Source organism: Vulpes vulpes, chromosome 1, assembly GCF_048418805.1.
Source record: "Vulpes vulpes isolate BD-2025 chromosome 1, VulVul3, whole genome shotgun sequence".
In the NCBI taxonomy this organism is placed as follows: domain Eukaryota; kingdom Metazoa; phylum Chordata; class Mammalia; order Carnivora; family Canidae; genus Vulpes; species Vulpes vulpes.
Window position 1 is genome coordinate 9464915 of NC_132780.1, and position 13408 is coordinate 9478322.

A 13408-nucleotide genomic window follows, 5' to 3' on the forward strand; every position below is an offset into this window, starting at 1 on the left:
CTGTCCTCTCTGGTGTGGGCACAGCACCCCCTCTCATAAGAAAGGCTTTCTTCTAGGGGAGCCCCAGAGCCCCCCTTCTGCTTCCCTACACACTTACCTTTCACATCCGAGGGCCCGCCGCTGAATTGGCTGAGGGGTGGGTATCCAGACAAATTGCCCCCATGTCTTGATTGTCCACATGACAGATTAGGGAAACTGAGGCCCCGAGCCTGGGAAGAACATGCTCTAGTGTGGTGGGAGTGGAACCCAGCCTTTTCTGCCAGAGGCACAGGTTCACTCACAAGCCTTGCCTGTCATGCATACGCACCCATACACTTGGGGAGACCCAGCCCCACCCCCACAGCCAGAAACCCACCAGCTCTACCCAATGGCAACATTGGTTGAACGCTTCCTGTATACCTGGGATTGTTCTCGGTGCTTTCCAATAAGTCATTTAATATTCAGTGAGCCTGGGACACCTGGGTGGCTCAGTGGTTGAATGTCTGCCTTTGAATCAGGAACTGATCCTAGAGTCCTGGGATAGAGTCCTGGGATCGAGTCCTGCATCAGGCTCCCCACAGGGAGCCTACTTCTCCCTCTGCCTATGTTTGCCTCTCTCTGTGTGTCTCTCATGAATAAATAAATAAAATCTTTTTTTTTAATAAATAAAATCTTAAAAAAATATATTCAGTGAGCCTGTGAGACAGATGCTAGTAGTCTAGTAGTATTATCTCCATTTTACAGATGAGAAAACTGAGGCATGGAGAGACAAAATAGCTTACCCAGTGTGACAGCCAGGAAGTAGTCGAGTTGCAGTGTGAGCCCCATGGGCTGGCTGTAGACCTCACACTTTGAACTGCTGTGTAATAATACTGTTTAGAAGCATGCTCAAGTAGACATGTGTGTTGTGAAGTCATTGTACACATGCCCTCATGCAGTTGTCACAGCCACAGAGGAATGCACAGACACGTACTGGCACACACAACTTTCCCCTGGGCCAGGTGGCACCCCTCCTGCCCCTCGTCATGGCGGGGGGCGGCGCTCAGACAAGGATGGTGGCTCTCTTGCCCACTGGCCCTGGAGCCTGCCTGCTGCCTGCCCACTCTGTGTCCCCACCCAGGCCCGATCTCGTGGACTTCAGCAAACTCACCAAGTCCAATGCCAACTACAACCTGCAGAGAGCCTTCCGCACGGCTGAGCAGCACCTGGGGCTGACGCGTCTGCTGGACCCTGAGGGTAAGCCCTGCACACCCTTACACCCCAGCCCGACTAACTCTTGGGGGGACTCCTGACCCCAATGCCCACATCTACTCCATCCTGCTGCAATCCCATCCCAAACCCAAGGCGCTCCGTCCCAGCTCCTAGCCCCTCCCCTTCCTCATCTCCAATGCCTCCTCCTCCCTGGCTTCCAGTCCCTTCCTTGGCATCTCCGTCTCCAACCTGAACCCCACCTTAACCCCCTCCCCTTCCCATGCCCACTCCCACCCACAGTGAGCTCCCCCAAGCCCAACCCCCTTCCCTCCCTAGCTCCAGCCCCACCCCCAAGATTATCCCCCATCCCCATCCCCTGATTCAGCCTCCCTCCTAATCCATGATCATGCCAACACCAATCTCCCCAGTCTCTGGAATAACAGCTGTTCCCTTTCTCTGAGCATCTCATGTGCCAAGCACATGGCCAGGGATTTTATTGAAACTTCTCCCCTTCATCCTCAAGCTGACCCGGTTGGATAGAACTTATCTATCCTGTTTTAAAGTGATAGAGATGAAAGGCTCAGAGATATGAAGTCACTTGCCCAGCATCACACTGCAAACCAGCAAATGGGACTTCTGTAGTCTGTGCTCAGTGCCTGCCTGGCACATAGTGTTTGGTGGCTGTCAGTTTCATGAGTTGGTGGAGTGAAAGGCCAAGTGTAACACTGTGCATTCAGTGGGCAGATCAAAATGATCATTGGAATTCATTGAGTTTCTCCTCTGGGCCAGGCTATTCTTTCTAATACTTATAGGGCTCCCAGGTGGCAGGCACTGTCCTTACTGTTATAATGGAGAAACTGAGGCTTAGAGAAGTTAGGCCTATTTCCTAAGGACATGCAGTGAGTAAGTGGTTGAACAGGGATTCAAGCACATGCTTCCTCCAAAGCCCATGTCCTTGACCTCTGACCTCATATACCATTAATACATTTAATAAATATTTATTGAACTCTTACAGTGTGCTGGGCATGGCTAGAACAATGGTGAAAAAAGATAGGCACAGGGGGGCCTGGGTGGCTCAGTCGGTTAAGTGGCTGCCTTCTGGCTCAGGTCATTATCCCAGAGTCCTGAGATTAAGCACCCCCCCCCTCCAGTCGGGCTTCCTGCTCAATGGGGAGTCTGCTTCTCCCTCTCCCTCTGCTGCTCCCCCTCCTGCTGTGCTCTATCTTGCTCTCTCTCTGTCAAATAAATAAATAAAATCTTTTACAAAGATAAATAAGAAAAATATTTTAAAAAAGAAAAAGACAGGCACAGCCTTTGTGCTCATGAAGCTTGAACTCAAGATAAGGGCATGATCACATAAATGAATATTTAATTGAAAATTATAAGTTCCAGGAGGAGTTCCAGGATAAGATGCCACGAGGAAGACTAATGGGGTGGGGGGGGGCAACTCTTCACAGGCTGAACAGGGAGGCTTATCTGAGGAAATGTGAGTTGAGCCCTGAAGGATGAGTGGGAGTTAGGCACACAGAAGAAGGAACATTGTTCTATATAGTGAAAACAGCATGTGCGGGCAGCCTGGGTGGCTCAGTGGCTTAGTGCTGCCTTCAGCCCAGGGTATGATCCTGGAGACTCGAGATCGAGTCCCACGTCTGGCTTCCTGCATGGAGCCTGCTTCTCCCTCTGCCTGTGTGTGTCTCTGCCTTCTCTGTATCTCTCATGAATAAATAAATAAAATCTTAAAAAGAAAAGCATGTGCAAAGGGCCTGAGGTGGAAGGTAGAGTGGTGTGAAATAATTATGGCTAGTTTCTCTATGGTGGTTTGCATATGTTGGGTACTGTTTAATCTCGTGAGGTAGATCTCTATTTGGCAGATACAAAAATTAAGGAACAGAGAGTTTAGTTATCTTGCCCAAGGTCACACAGCTAGTAAGAGTGGGCTCTCCCTCCATCCTCCTAGTCCCTGTCAGAATGCTCACCGTCATGCTTCCCCACTCTCCTTTCCCCCCAGATGTGAACATGGAAGCTCCAGATGAGAAGTCCATCATCACCTATGTGGTGTCTTTCTACCACTATTTCTCCAAGATGAAGGCTCTGGCTGTCGAGGGGAAGCGGATCGGGAAGGTTTGGGGAGCCAGAAGAAGGGGTGGATGGGAACCACCTGGGGGTACCTCTGGGATGAAGCTGACCCCATCTTCCTTCGCCGGGCCAGGTCCTGGACCAAGTGTTGGAGGTGGGGAAGATCATTGAGCGCTATGAGGAGCTGGCGGCCGAGCTGCTGGCCTGGATCCACCGCACCGTGGGCCTCATCAGCAACCAGAAGTTTGCCAACTCATTGAGTGGGGTGCAGCAGCAGCTCCAGGCTTTCACGGCCTATTGCACGCTGGAGAAGCCAGTCAAGTGAGGCCCAGCTCAGGAGGGAGGGCAGCAAGTGGAGGTGTGGAGGCGGGGTTCCTGAGCTCAAGCCCCTTCAGGTTTCAGGAGAAGGGGAACCTGGAGGTGCTGCTCTTCAGCATCCAGAGCAAACTACGTGCCTGCAATCGTCGCCTCTTTGTGCCTCGGGAGGGCTGTGGCATCTGGGATATCGACAAGGTGAAGTTGAGAGTATGGGGGAGAGGCAGGGTGACTCTGTGCGGTTGTGTAGGTTGTGCACTGCTCAAGGGAGCCATTTATATTGTAGACGCCATGGATTGGATATTTGTCCTGACAGCCTTCCAGCAGGAAAGTGTCATGAAGGAGCAATACATTTTTTCCCCCAGTTTACACGAAGGCACTGTGAATGCTAAGAGTCACCTCTGACAGAGAAGCCAGGGCCATCAAAGTGGGGGGGGGTCTGACTGCCTCCTCCCATCTCCCTAGGCCTGGGGCCAGCTGGAGAAGGCAGAGCACGAACGGGAGGCTGCTCTGCGGGCTGAGCTGATCCGGCAGGAGAAGCTGGAACTGCTGGCTCAGAGGTTTGACCACAAGGTGGCTATGAGGGAGAGCTGGCTGAATGAGAACCAGCGCCTGGTCTCCCAGGTAGGGCATTCAGGGCTCGGCTCTGGGGGCAAAGGAGGGAGGGGCAGGGCTGGTGGCCCTGGGACCAGAGAGGGAGTCTCCCTCTCCTAAGCGAGACAGAAGTGTTGGCTTAGTCTCCTAGGTGGCGAGTGAGGGTGGGAAGGGAGAGCTGGTCTCCTAAGTGAGCAGTGGGGGAAGGGAGCAGGCCAGATCTCCAAGGTAACAGGAGAGTGAGGTTGGTCTCCAGGGTAACTAGAGAGGACAGAATTAGTCTCTTCAGGGATAGGGAGACTATTTAATTAGACTAAGTGACTGAGGAGGTTGTATCTGGTGTCCAGGGTAACTTGGGAGGATAGACTTGGTCTCCTAAGTAACAGGGAAGGGTAGGCCTGGTCCCCAGGCTCTCGGGCAGTGGTAGGATGGGAACCGTTTCCTGGGTGATGAGTTTAAGGCTAGGGATGTGGTGAAGAAGTGCAGGGCTGGTCTCCAGGGTAACCGAGGAAGATGGGGCTGGTCTCCAAGGTAACCTGGGCTGGTGTGGGAGGGGCAGGGTAACAGGTGCATGGCGGGGGCAACATGGGTGAGCACCCGTGGCCTGCCCTGCCCTGCCCTGCCCCGCCCCAGGACAACTTCGGGTATGAGCTGCCAGCAGTCGAGGCAGCCATGAAGAAGCACGAAGCCATCGAGGCGGACATTGCGGCCTATGAGGAGCGGGTGCAGGGCGTGGCCGAGCTGGCCCAGGCACTGGCAGCTGAAGGCTACTATGATGCCCGGCGCGTGGCGGCCCAGCGTGACAGCGTCCTGCGCCAGTGGGCCCTGCTGACCGGGCTGGTGGGCGCCCGGCGGACGCGGCTCGAGCAGAACCTGGCCCTGCAGAAGATCTTCCAGGAGATGGTGTACATGGTGGACTGGATGGAGGAGATGCAGGTGGGCCGGACCTGGAGCCCAGGGCTGTAGACACTGAGGGTTGTCGGGGAGCTGGAGAGGGTTGGGGAGAGAGACGGGAAGAGATAGAGACAGAAGGGCATAGGCGAGAAAGAGGTGGAGTCAGAGGGAGGGAGATGCTAGAGCCCAGGAACATGGAGAGAGGGGAGGTGGAACACTCAGAGAGAGAGAGAGAGAGATGCTGACAGGGACAAGGCAACTGAGACAGAGATCAGAGTTCAAGGGATGGGTTGGAGGAGCTGAAGAGTAGTCCGGACAGGGACAGTGTGGAGTGGGCCTGGCCTGAGGGCCAAGGCCAAACATGTGCTCAGTGCTGCCCCCTCTTGTAGGCTCAGCTGCTCTCCCGCGAGTGTGGGCAGCACCTGGTGGAGGCCGAGGACCTGTTGCAGAAGCACGGACTGTTGGAGGGGGACATCGCGGCCCAGAGTGAGCGGGTGGAGGCACTCAACGCTGCTGCCCTGCGTTTCTCTCAGCTGCAGGGTGAGTTTAGGGTGGAGACTTTCAGGGCTGGGGCTAATAGAAACAGAACGACTCTGTAAGAGACAGTAAGAAGGAGTGAGCTCCCTGTCTTTGGAGGCATCCAAGCACAAAATAGATTCACATTCCAGCAGGGATATCATGGGGGAAATTATTGCCTTGGGTGGACGTTAGATCACATGACTCCTTCCTGGTTTGAGATTCTGCAGTAACATTTACATTTTTATCAAGCACTTGTATAAAACGAAGCCCTTCACAGCCAAATCTCAGTGAATGCTGTAAAACGACTGTGTAAGGTAATATATAGTCAGGGCCTGTTTGGCAGCAAATAATAGAAACTTGGTTCAGTTAGCTTCTGGGGAAAGGGGGAGTGTCTTGGCCGATGTAACTAAAAGTCCATCCAGGGAGGGGCAATTCGGCTTCAGGCATGGCTGGATCCAGGGATTGTCCAATAATGCTTTGAAGACTCCATCTCTCTGATTGTTGTATCTATGTTTGTGTCACTCATGGGCGGTCCCTCCCCTTGTGTAAATCTGGGATTATTCAGCCCCATGTTTACATCCTAGCAACTTAGTGGGCTGAACAGGAGACAAGCCCCTTTGCCCCAATATTTCTGACAAATGGTTCAAGGAGAGCTTTCATTTCCCCATTGGGGGTTCCATCCTCTCCACTCAGCCAAGCATTGTAACTCCAGGCCCTACAGTGAGCTAATCGGCCACATCTATGTGACATGCCCACCCCAGCGCCAAGAGTGGGGTCGGCTCTTTCCAAAGACTTGGACTGAGGAAGAGGAGGGTGGAAGCCATTACCAGCAGCAGGGGGGTGGATGCTGATAGGCAAAACCAAGACTCGCTCTAAAAAGGTTGTCATTGTACTGATGTCAACTTCCAGTCACAGTCCACCAGGAATCCCCCTGTTGTCAGACTGAGTTGGGGTTGTTGGCTCTTTGCACACACCCTGGGGAACCATGGGGCCTCTCAGCAGGAGGATGTCAGGATGGGCTTGTTACAGGTTGTGGGCTTGTGTTAGGTGATTTGGGGAATATTTATGCGGTGTGTTTTGCTGTGGATTGAATACTTCTGGGAGGTGGGAATAACTAGGTGATGGCTCATCTTAGTTATCGTTGTCCAGGTTGGGGGGGGGGTGGAGGAATTGGCAGCCATCATTCACCTGAGCTGGGGCGGGGGATGGGTGGTAGCTTCTGTGGCTTGCACAGTGACCTCTTTTCTGTGTGTGCTCAGACGCGGTTGTGGGAGGGTCTCGTTTCCATGCCACTCCCTCGTGGTCACAGAGTGGCCTTGCCTGAAGTTGCTGTCCTGCGAAACCGTGTATGCAAGCTGTGAGTGCAGACGAGACTGCTTTTTGCTTTCTTGCAAAAGAAAAGGAAAGGAAAGGCCCAGAGCCATGGAGCTAAGAGGCTTCCAGGCACCTGTTGCACTCCTGTGTCTGGAGCCACAGCCCTTTGGAATCCTGAAGCATCAGTAGAAAAGGCAGGGCCTGTCTGGCTTGCAGACAGGGGGTGGTTCTCACTCTTACGGGCTGGGTCAAGTGTTGGAGTTTCCTTCCACACCCCATAGGACATGCCCACCCTGGCTCAGCCCATGTCCCAACCTCAGGAGAGGCTGTTGGGACCCTCTCCTTCTCCTTAGGGATGTTTGTCTTAGAAGGATCCCTCTGTCTTCTCCTTGTGAGATCTCGATGCCTGGTGGCAGCCAGTGGCACCACACCAACAGCAAAGAGGCTGGGGGTGGGGTATGTTATGGTGACGAGAAGCAGCGCTGCCTGACATGTGGTCTAGAGGGTGGCCTCCCTGATCTGTCACTTCTTAGCTGATCCTGCGCAAGTGGCTTCCTTCCCAGAACCTCAGTTTCTTCATCTGTAAGATGGGGCTAATAAGGATACTGCCCCACAGCGTGGTTGTGAGGATGAGATGACGTTGTGCCAGAGTCAGGCCTGGATACACGAATGCCTTGTTGCTGTTGATTTTTCAGTTGGATGCTTTGGTATTTGGGTCAGTTTCAGTGAATGTCCAGAATTCTGGAAATGGCACATCCCATCTGGGGCAGTGGCTCTCACAGTGTTTTGACCCACTAAGAAATACGTTTACCTCCTGACCCAGAGTTCATACGCACATGTGCATACACAGGCACAAAGGTTTTATGAAACAATGCTTCCCCTTACCTTCTGTGTTGCATCCTGATATTTTCTTTTTTTTTTTTTTTAAGACTTTATTTGAAAGAGAGCAAGCACAAGCAGGGGGAGCAGCAGAGGGAGAGGGAGAAGTAGGCTCCTCACTGAGCAAGGAGCCTAATGTGGGACTCGATCCCAGGATTCTGGGATCATGACCTGAGCCAAAGGCAGATGCTTAGCTGACTGAGTCACCTAGGTGCCCCACATCCTGATATTTTCTGTTCATTCTATTCTTATCCCATTAAAGAAATGCTGGCTGTGAGCCATTAAGTTATTTTCACAATTCTCTGGTCACAAACCAGAATTCTAGGAGGAAGGTGAACTCTTTGAATAAAAAAGGGAGTTCAGGTCATCACTGGAGTTAAGAGATAAGGCAACAAAGGATAAAAGGGGGAACCCAGAAAATGACTCAAGAATAGAGATATTTCCGGTTGCTTGGCTGGCTCAGAGGGTAGTAAGTGTGAGCCCTAAATTTGGTGTAGAGATTACTTAAAATAAAAATAATAGAGATGTTTCATTTGGTCCAGTCCTGGAGGAATACAATTAACCCTAAAATATACAGATTTTAGGATTCTCTGAATCTCAGTTTCCACCCATCATTCAATCAGTACTAAGTCACTGTTTTTTTTTCTTTTTTTCTTTTTTTAGATTTTATTTTATTTAATCATGAGAGATACAGAGCAGGAGAGAGAGAGAGGCAGAGACACAGGCAGAGGGAGAAGCAGGCTCCATGCAGGGAGCCCAATGTGGGACTCGATCCCAGATCTCCAGGATCACGCCCTGGGCTGCAGGCGGCGCTAAACCGCTGCTCCACCCGGGCTGCCCTAAGTCACTGTTTTAATCGAGCCACACTGTGCTGGGCAATGATGGGGACACAGTGTGACGGAGACCCTGCCCTCATGGGGCTCCTGCCCTTGTGGGGCTCCCAGTCCAGGTCCTGCCCTCATGCGACTCCCAGTCCAGTGGGGGTGACAAAACAGGCAGTGATAGCCAGAGGGGTCAGGGCTGGGATGGTGGGGAGGACACAGGCAGAGGGGTCAGGGCTGGGGTAGAGGAAGAGGAGAGGCCTGGGGGAGCCAGAGAAGGCGCCTGCTCCAGACACCCTGTCTAGGGCTGCGGGGCCGCGCAACCTCGCACCCCATGAAGCCTACCTAGCCAAGGACAGGACAGGTAGCCTGCACCTCCGTCTCGGCGCCCCCTGCCGGTGGCCAACCCGGGATCCTCCCCTTCTCCTGGCCCAGGCTACCAGCCCTGCGATCCGCAGGTCATCTGCAACCGCGTGAACCACGTGCACGGCTGCCTGGCGGAGCTGCAGGAGCAGGCGGCGCGACGGCGCGCCGAGCTGGAGGCCTCGCGGAGCCTGTGGGCGCTGCTGCAGGAGCTGGAGGAGGCCGAGAGCTGGGCCCGCGACAAGGAGCGCCTCCTGGAGGCGGCGGGCGGCGGCGGCGGCGGCGGCGGCGGCGGGGCGGCGGGCCCCGGGGGCTCGGCGGGCGGCGCGCACGACCTGTCCAGCACTGCGCGCCTCCTGGCGCAGCACAAGATCCTGCAGGGCGAGCTGGGCGGGCGGCGGGCGCTGCTGCAGCAGGCCCTGCGGCGCGGCGAGGAGCTGGCTGCGGCCGGCGGCGCCGTGGGCCCGGGCGCCGACACGGTGCACCTGGCGGGGCTGGCGGAGCGCGCGGCGAGCGCCCGGCGGCGCTGGCAGCGGCTGGAAGAGGCGGCGGCGCGGCGCGAGCGGCGGCTGCAGGAGGCGCGGGCGCTGCACCAGTTCGGCGCCGACCTCGACGGGCTCCTGGACTGGCTTCGCGACGCCTACCGCCTAGCAGCCGCGGGCGACTTCGGCCACGACGAGGCGTCCAGCCGCCGCCTGGCCCGCCAGCACCGCGCGCTCACGGGGGAGGTGGAGGCGCATCGCGGGCCCGTGGGCGGCCTGCGGCGTCAGCTGGCGACACTGGGGGGCGCCAGCGGGGCCGGGCCGCTGGTGGTGGCACTGCAGGTGCGCGTGGTGGAGGCGGAGCAGCTGTTCACCGAGGTGACCGAGGTGGCGGCGCTGCGGCGCCAGTGGCTGCGAGATGCCCTGGCGGTCTACCGCATGTTTGGCGAAGTGCACGCGTGCGAGCTGTGGATCGGTGAGAAGGAGCAGTGGCTGCTGGCCATGCGCGTGCCGGATTCGCTGGACGACGTCGAGGTGGTGCAGCACCGGTGAGCGCGCCCTTGCGGGACCCCGGGGGCCCCTTCCTCGTGCACGCAAGTCTCGCCTTCCTTAGTTCAACCGGCCCCACCTCCGCTCAGCTGGGGCCAGGGTTCCAGGGAAATGGGACCGGGAGTAGTTCGCACCGATGAGTGCTTGTAGGACGCTTAGCAAAAGCCTGGGCGCAGGGAGCGTTTCAGGAGCGTTTGCTGTTATTATGAAGCTTATGTTCACCTGGCGGGAAATTAAGTAAAGCTTCTCCAGAGACACCCCAGCCTGGCCCCTCCCCTGGGACTGCCACAGCTCCTGCACAACTGTCACCTCCCTGGCTAGTGTAATAGTTCCGACCGTGTCATTTTCTCTTCCATCACCCTGCCTGACATTTCTTCATAGCACTTACTATCCTGTGACCCATGAGATACTGAGGCCTCTGTTGGCTAAGTTAGTAACAGTTGTGAGATTAACGGATGGCCCCTTTTATGGATCCACTCATTCATTCGGTTGGTGCTTAATTACCCAAGCCACAGTTTTGGGCATTGTTTTAAAAAGGGGAGGACTGTACCCAGCTTTAAAAAGATCTCCCTGGCTGCCATGTAGAAGGTGTGTTGGAGGGGTTAAGGATGGTGACTGGGAGCCTAGAGAGGCAGCTGGGGTGGGGACCCAGGTAGGAGGGGACAGGAGTTGGCCAGGCTAGGAGACCAAGTGGCTAGACCATGGGGGCGAATGGTCTGGGGAGAAGCGTTGTCCAAAACGGAGCCCAGAACTGTGACCTTGAGGATAGTGGGGCTGCCCCTGAGATGGGGGCCAGAGGAAAACCAGATTTGGGGTAAGATGCTGATGCTGGTTTGAATCACAGTGGCTGTGAGGAGCCCCAAGGAGGTGTACGGCAGCTTTGAGGTTGCAGACATGTTCAAAAGGAATGAAGTTGAAGCCGCAGAGTGAGATGTAGGGGTTATGAGACCAGGGTCACAAGAACTGAGACTGTGGGGATTGATGGGATGGCTCAGGCAGGGTGGGAGAGAAAGCTAAGGGGGCCCAAGACAGAGCCCTGAGGAATATAACATTTAGGGGGCAGGTGGAAGGAGGAGGAGCTGGCACAGGGTCCTAAGAGTTAGAAGGAAATCCAGGAGAAGGCTGAGAAGTGGGCAGGTCCCCAGGGCTCAGGCTGCCTGAGCACAACCATCCTCCTACAGATTTGAGAGTCTGGACCAGGAGATGAACAGTCTGATGGGCCGTGTCCTGGATGTGAACCACACAGTCCAGGAGCTGGTGGAAGGAGGCCACCCCAGTTCAGATGAGGTGCGCTCCTGCCAGGACCACCTCAACAGCAGGTAAGTGAGCCTGAGGCCTCACATTGGTCCTCACGGGGTTTTTCCATCATTTTTTTCCTCATTTACTCAACTGTTGAAATCAAGAATGTGCAATTTTGACCCCCTGAGGTGATAATGGCCACCCAGGAAATTGGCAAAATCTTGAGGGGGAAACGGTAATACCCGCTGCTAGTGATGATGTGGTAAAATGAGGATACAGTATATTCTGGTGGATTATTGATTTATTTGTATAAAAACTAAGTATCTACTATCTGCCAGGAATTTTATAAGCACTTTATATGCTTGGTTTTATCTTCCGATATCCCAATTCCATACTAAAATCTCCAGAATTCAGAAATAAATTTTAAAAAATAGTAACAAATTAATATCTTTCCCCCTACCAGCCGTTCTTCCAATGTGGGTAGGGTTAATGGAAGAAGACACAGATACAGGGAGGTGAAATCCTTAACGTGATTACTCAGTTCAGTAAATAGGAGCCAAACCCAGTTCTGTCTGAATCCAGAGCTGGGGCTCGTAAGTACTTAGAGCGTCTTCTCAGCCACCCTATGGGGCAGAAATTGCCGCATGTTAGAGAAGGGCAAGCTGGGACTTAGAGATGTGAAGACACTGGCCCAAAGTCACACAGAAAGTTAGGGGGTCAAGCCTGGGTCTGAAGTTGAATTTGCCTCCTAAGACTGTATTCTTAACTGCTGTGGTCTAAGATTTTAAAGCCTTTGTAGCCTTGACAAGCATCAGGGCCTCAAATGATAAGAACAATAGTGATTTACAGCGCTTAGTAAGAATATACACCAAGTGCTATAGCCACATGATATCATTAAACACTCAGTGAAGTGGACATTATTTTCCCCACCTTCCAGATGAGAAAACTGAGAGTCAGAGGGAAATAGTTTGCCCAAGGTCACATGGTGAATCCAGCCAAAGCAGAACTTGAACTTGGGTCCTTTTAAAAGAGAGAGAGAGAGAGAGCACGGCACGCACAAGCAGAGGGCAGGGGCAAAGGGAGAGAAAGAATCTTAAGCAGGCTCTATACCCAGCATGGAGCCAGTGCAGGGCTTAATCCATGACCCTGAGATCATGACCTGAGCCAAAGTCAAGAGTCAGAGGCTTAACCACCTGAGCCACCCAGGAGCCCCTGAACTTGGGTCCTTCTGATTTCAGAGTTCTGATCTCTGCTCTGTGGTATGTCCATTCTAGGGGGACAGAGAGACAGTGAACAAATAAACTAATAAATGAGCAAGATCTTTAGAGAATTCTCCTGACCCAGTAGAACGTAACCGAGGGCTGAAGGTGATTTTAGATCTTGTGGTCAGCCATGACATTTGAGCAGAGCCCTCAAAGGAGATGAGAAGGAGCCAGCCACAGGAAGGAATGGGAAGGTACAGAGTGCTCCAGGCAGGGAGCACAGTGCAGGCAGAAGGGAGCTTGGTATGTTCCCTCAAATTGTCCCCACTCAATAATGGCAAACAAGTACTGTTGGACCCACTTCATAAATCATAACTCATTGGACTCTCACAACACTCCTGTGAGGTAGGTGCTGTGCTAGGATCATGTCCATTTTACTGATAGGGAAACTGAGGCACAGAGAGGGTTACTTGCCAAAGGACAGACAGGTTAGACTTGACTCCAGGACATCCAGCTTGGGCCACACACAGCCTATGAAGGGGAACTGAGGCCCAGAAAAGTATTACCAATTGTCTGAGGGCACAGAACAATATATAATTTTTCTCCATTAATTTATTTTGCTATTGAACACGTTTGCCTTTACACCATTTGATCCTCAGCACCTGGCTGGTGGAACATGCTCAATTTCTATTTGCTGAACCCAACACAGCGTCTAATGTTGTAAGCCAGCACTTCTTTCACTCTGGCTTCAGTATTCCTTTGCACTCTTAAAAACTGCTGCGGGGGGAGGGGGGGATCCCTGGATGGCTCAGCGGTTTAGTGCCTGCCTTCCGCCTGGGGCATGGTCCTGGGGTCCTGGGATGGAGTCCCACACGGGACTCCCTGCAGGGAGCCTGCTTCTCTCTCTGCCTGTGTCTCTGCCTCTCTCTCTCTCTCTCTCTCTCTCTCTGTCTCTCATGAATAAATAAAATCTTAAAAAACTGTTAGGGAC

The 13408-nt window shown here is 53.8% G+C and overlaps 1 protein-coding gene across 3 annotated transcripts in view; it reads left to right on the top strand.

Annotated features, from left to right (window-relative positions):
- Positions 1-13408, top strand: part of SPTBN4 (spectrin beta, non-erythrocytic 4) — a 76111-nt gene that overhangs the window by 23449 nt on the left and 39254 nt on the right. For all 3 annotated transcript variants that reach the window (XM_072752927.1, XM_072752931.1, XM_072752937.1), the window contains 9 exons: positions 1100-1215; positions 3179-3291; positions 3380-3567; positions 3642-3759; positions 4027-4185; positions 4789-5091; positions 5439-5589; positions 9018-9975; positions 11158-11295. In XM_072752927.1, coding sequence (XP_072609028.1) covers positions 1100-1215; positions 3179-3291; positions 3380-3567; positions 3642-3759; positions 4027-4185; positions 4789-5091; positions 5439-5589; positions 9018-9975; positions 11158-11295 — 2244 coding nt within the window. The remainder of the gene's footprint in view (positions 1-1099; positions 1216-3178; positions 3292-3379; positions 3568-3641; positions 3760-4026; positions 4186-4788; positions 5092-5438; positions 5590-9017; positions 9976-11157; positions 11296-13408) is intronic.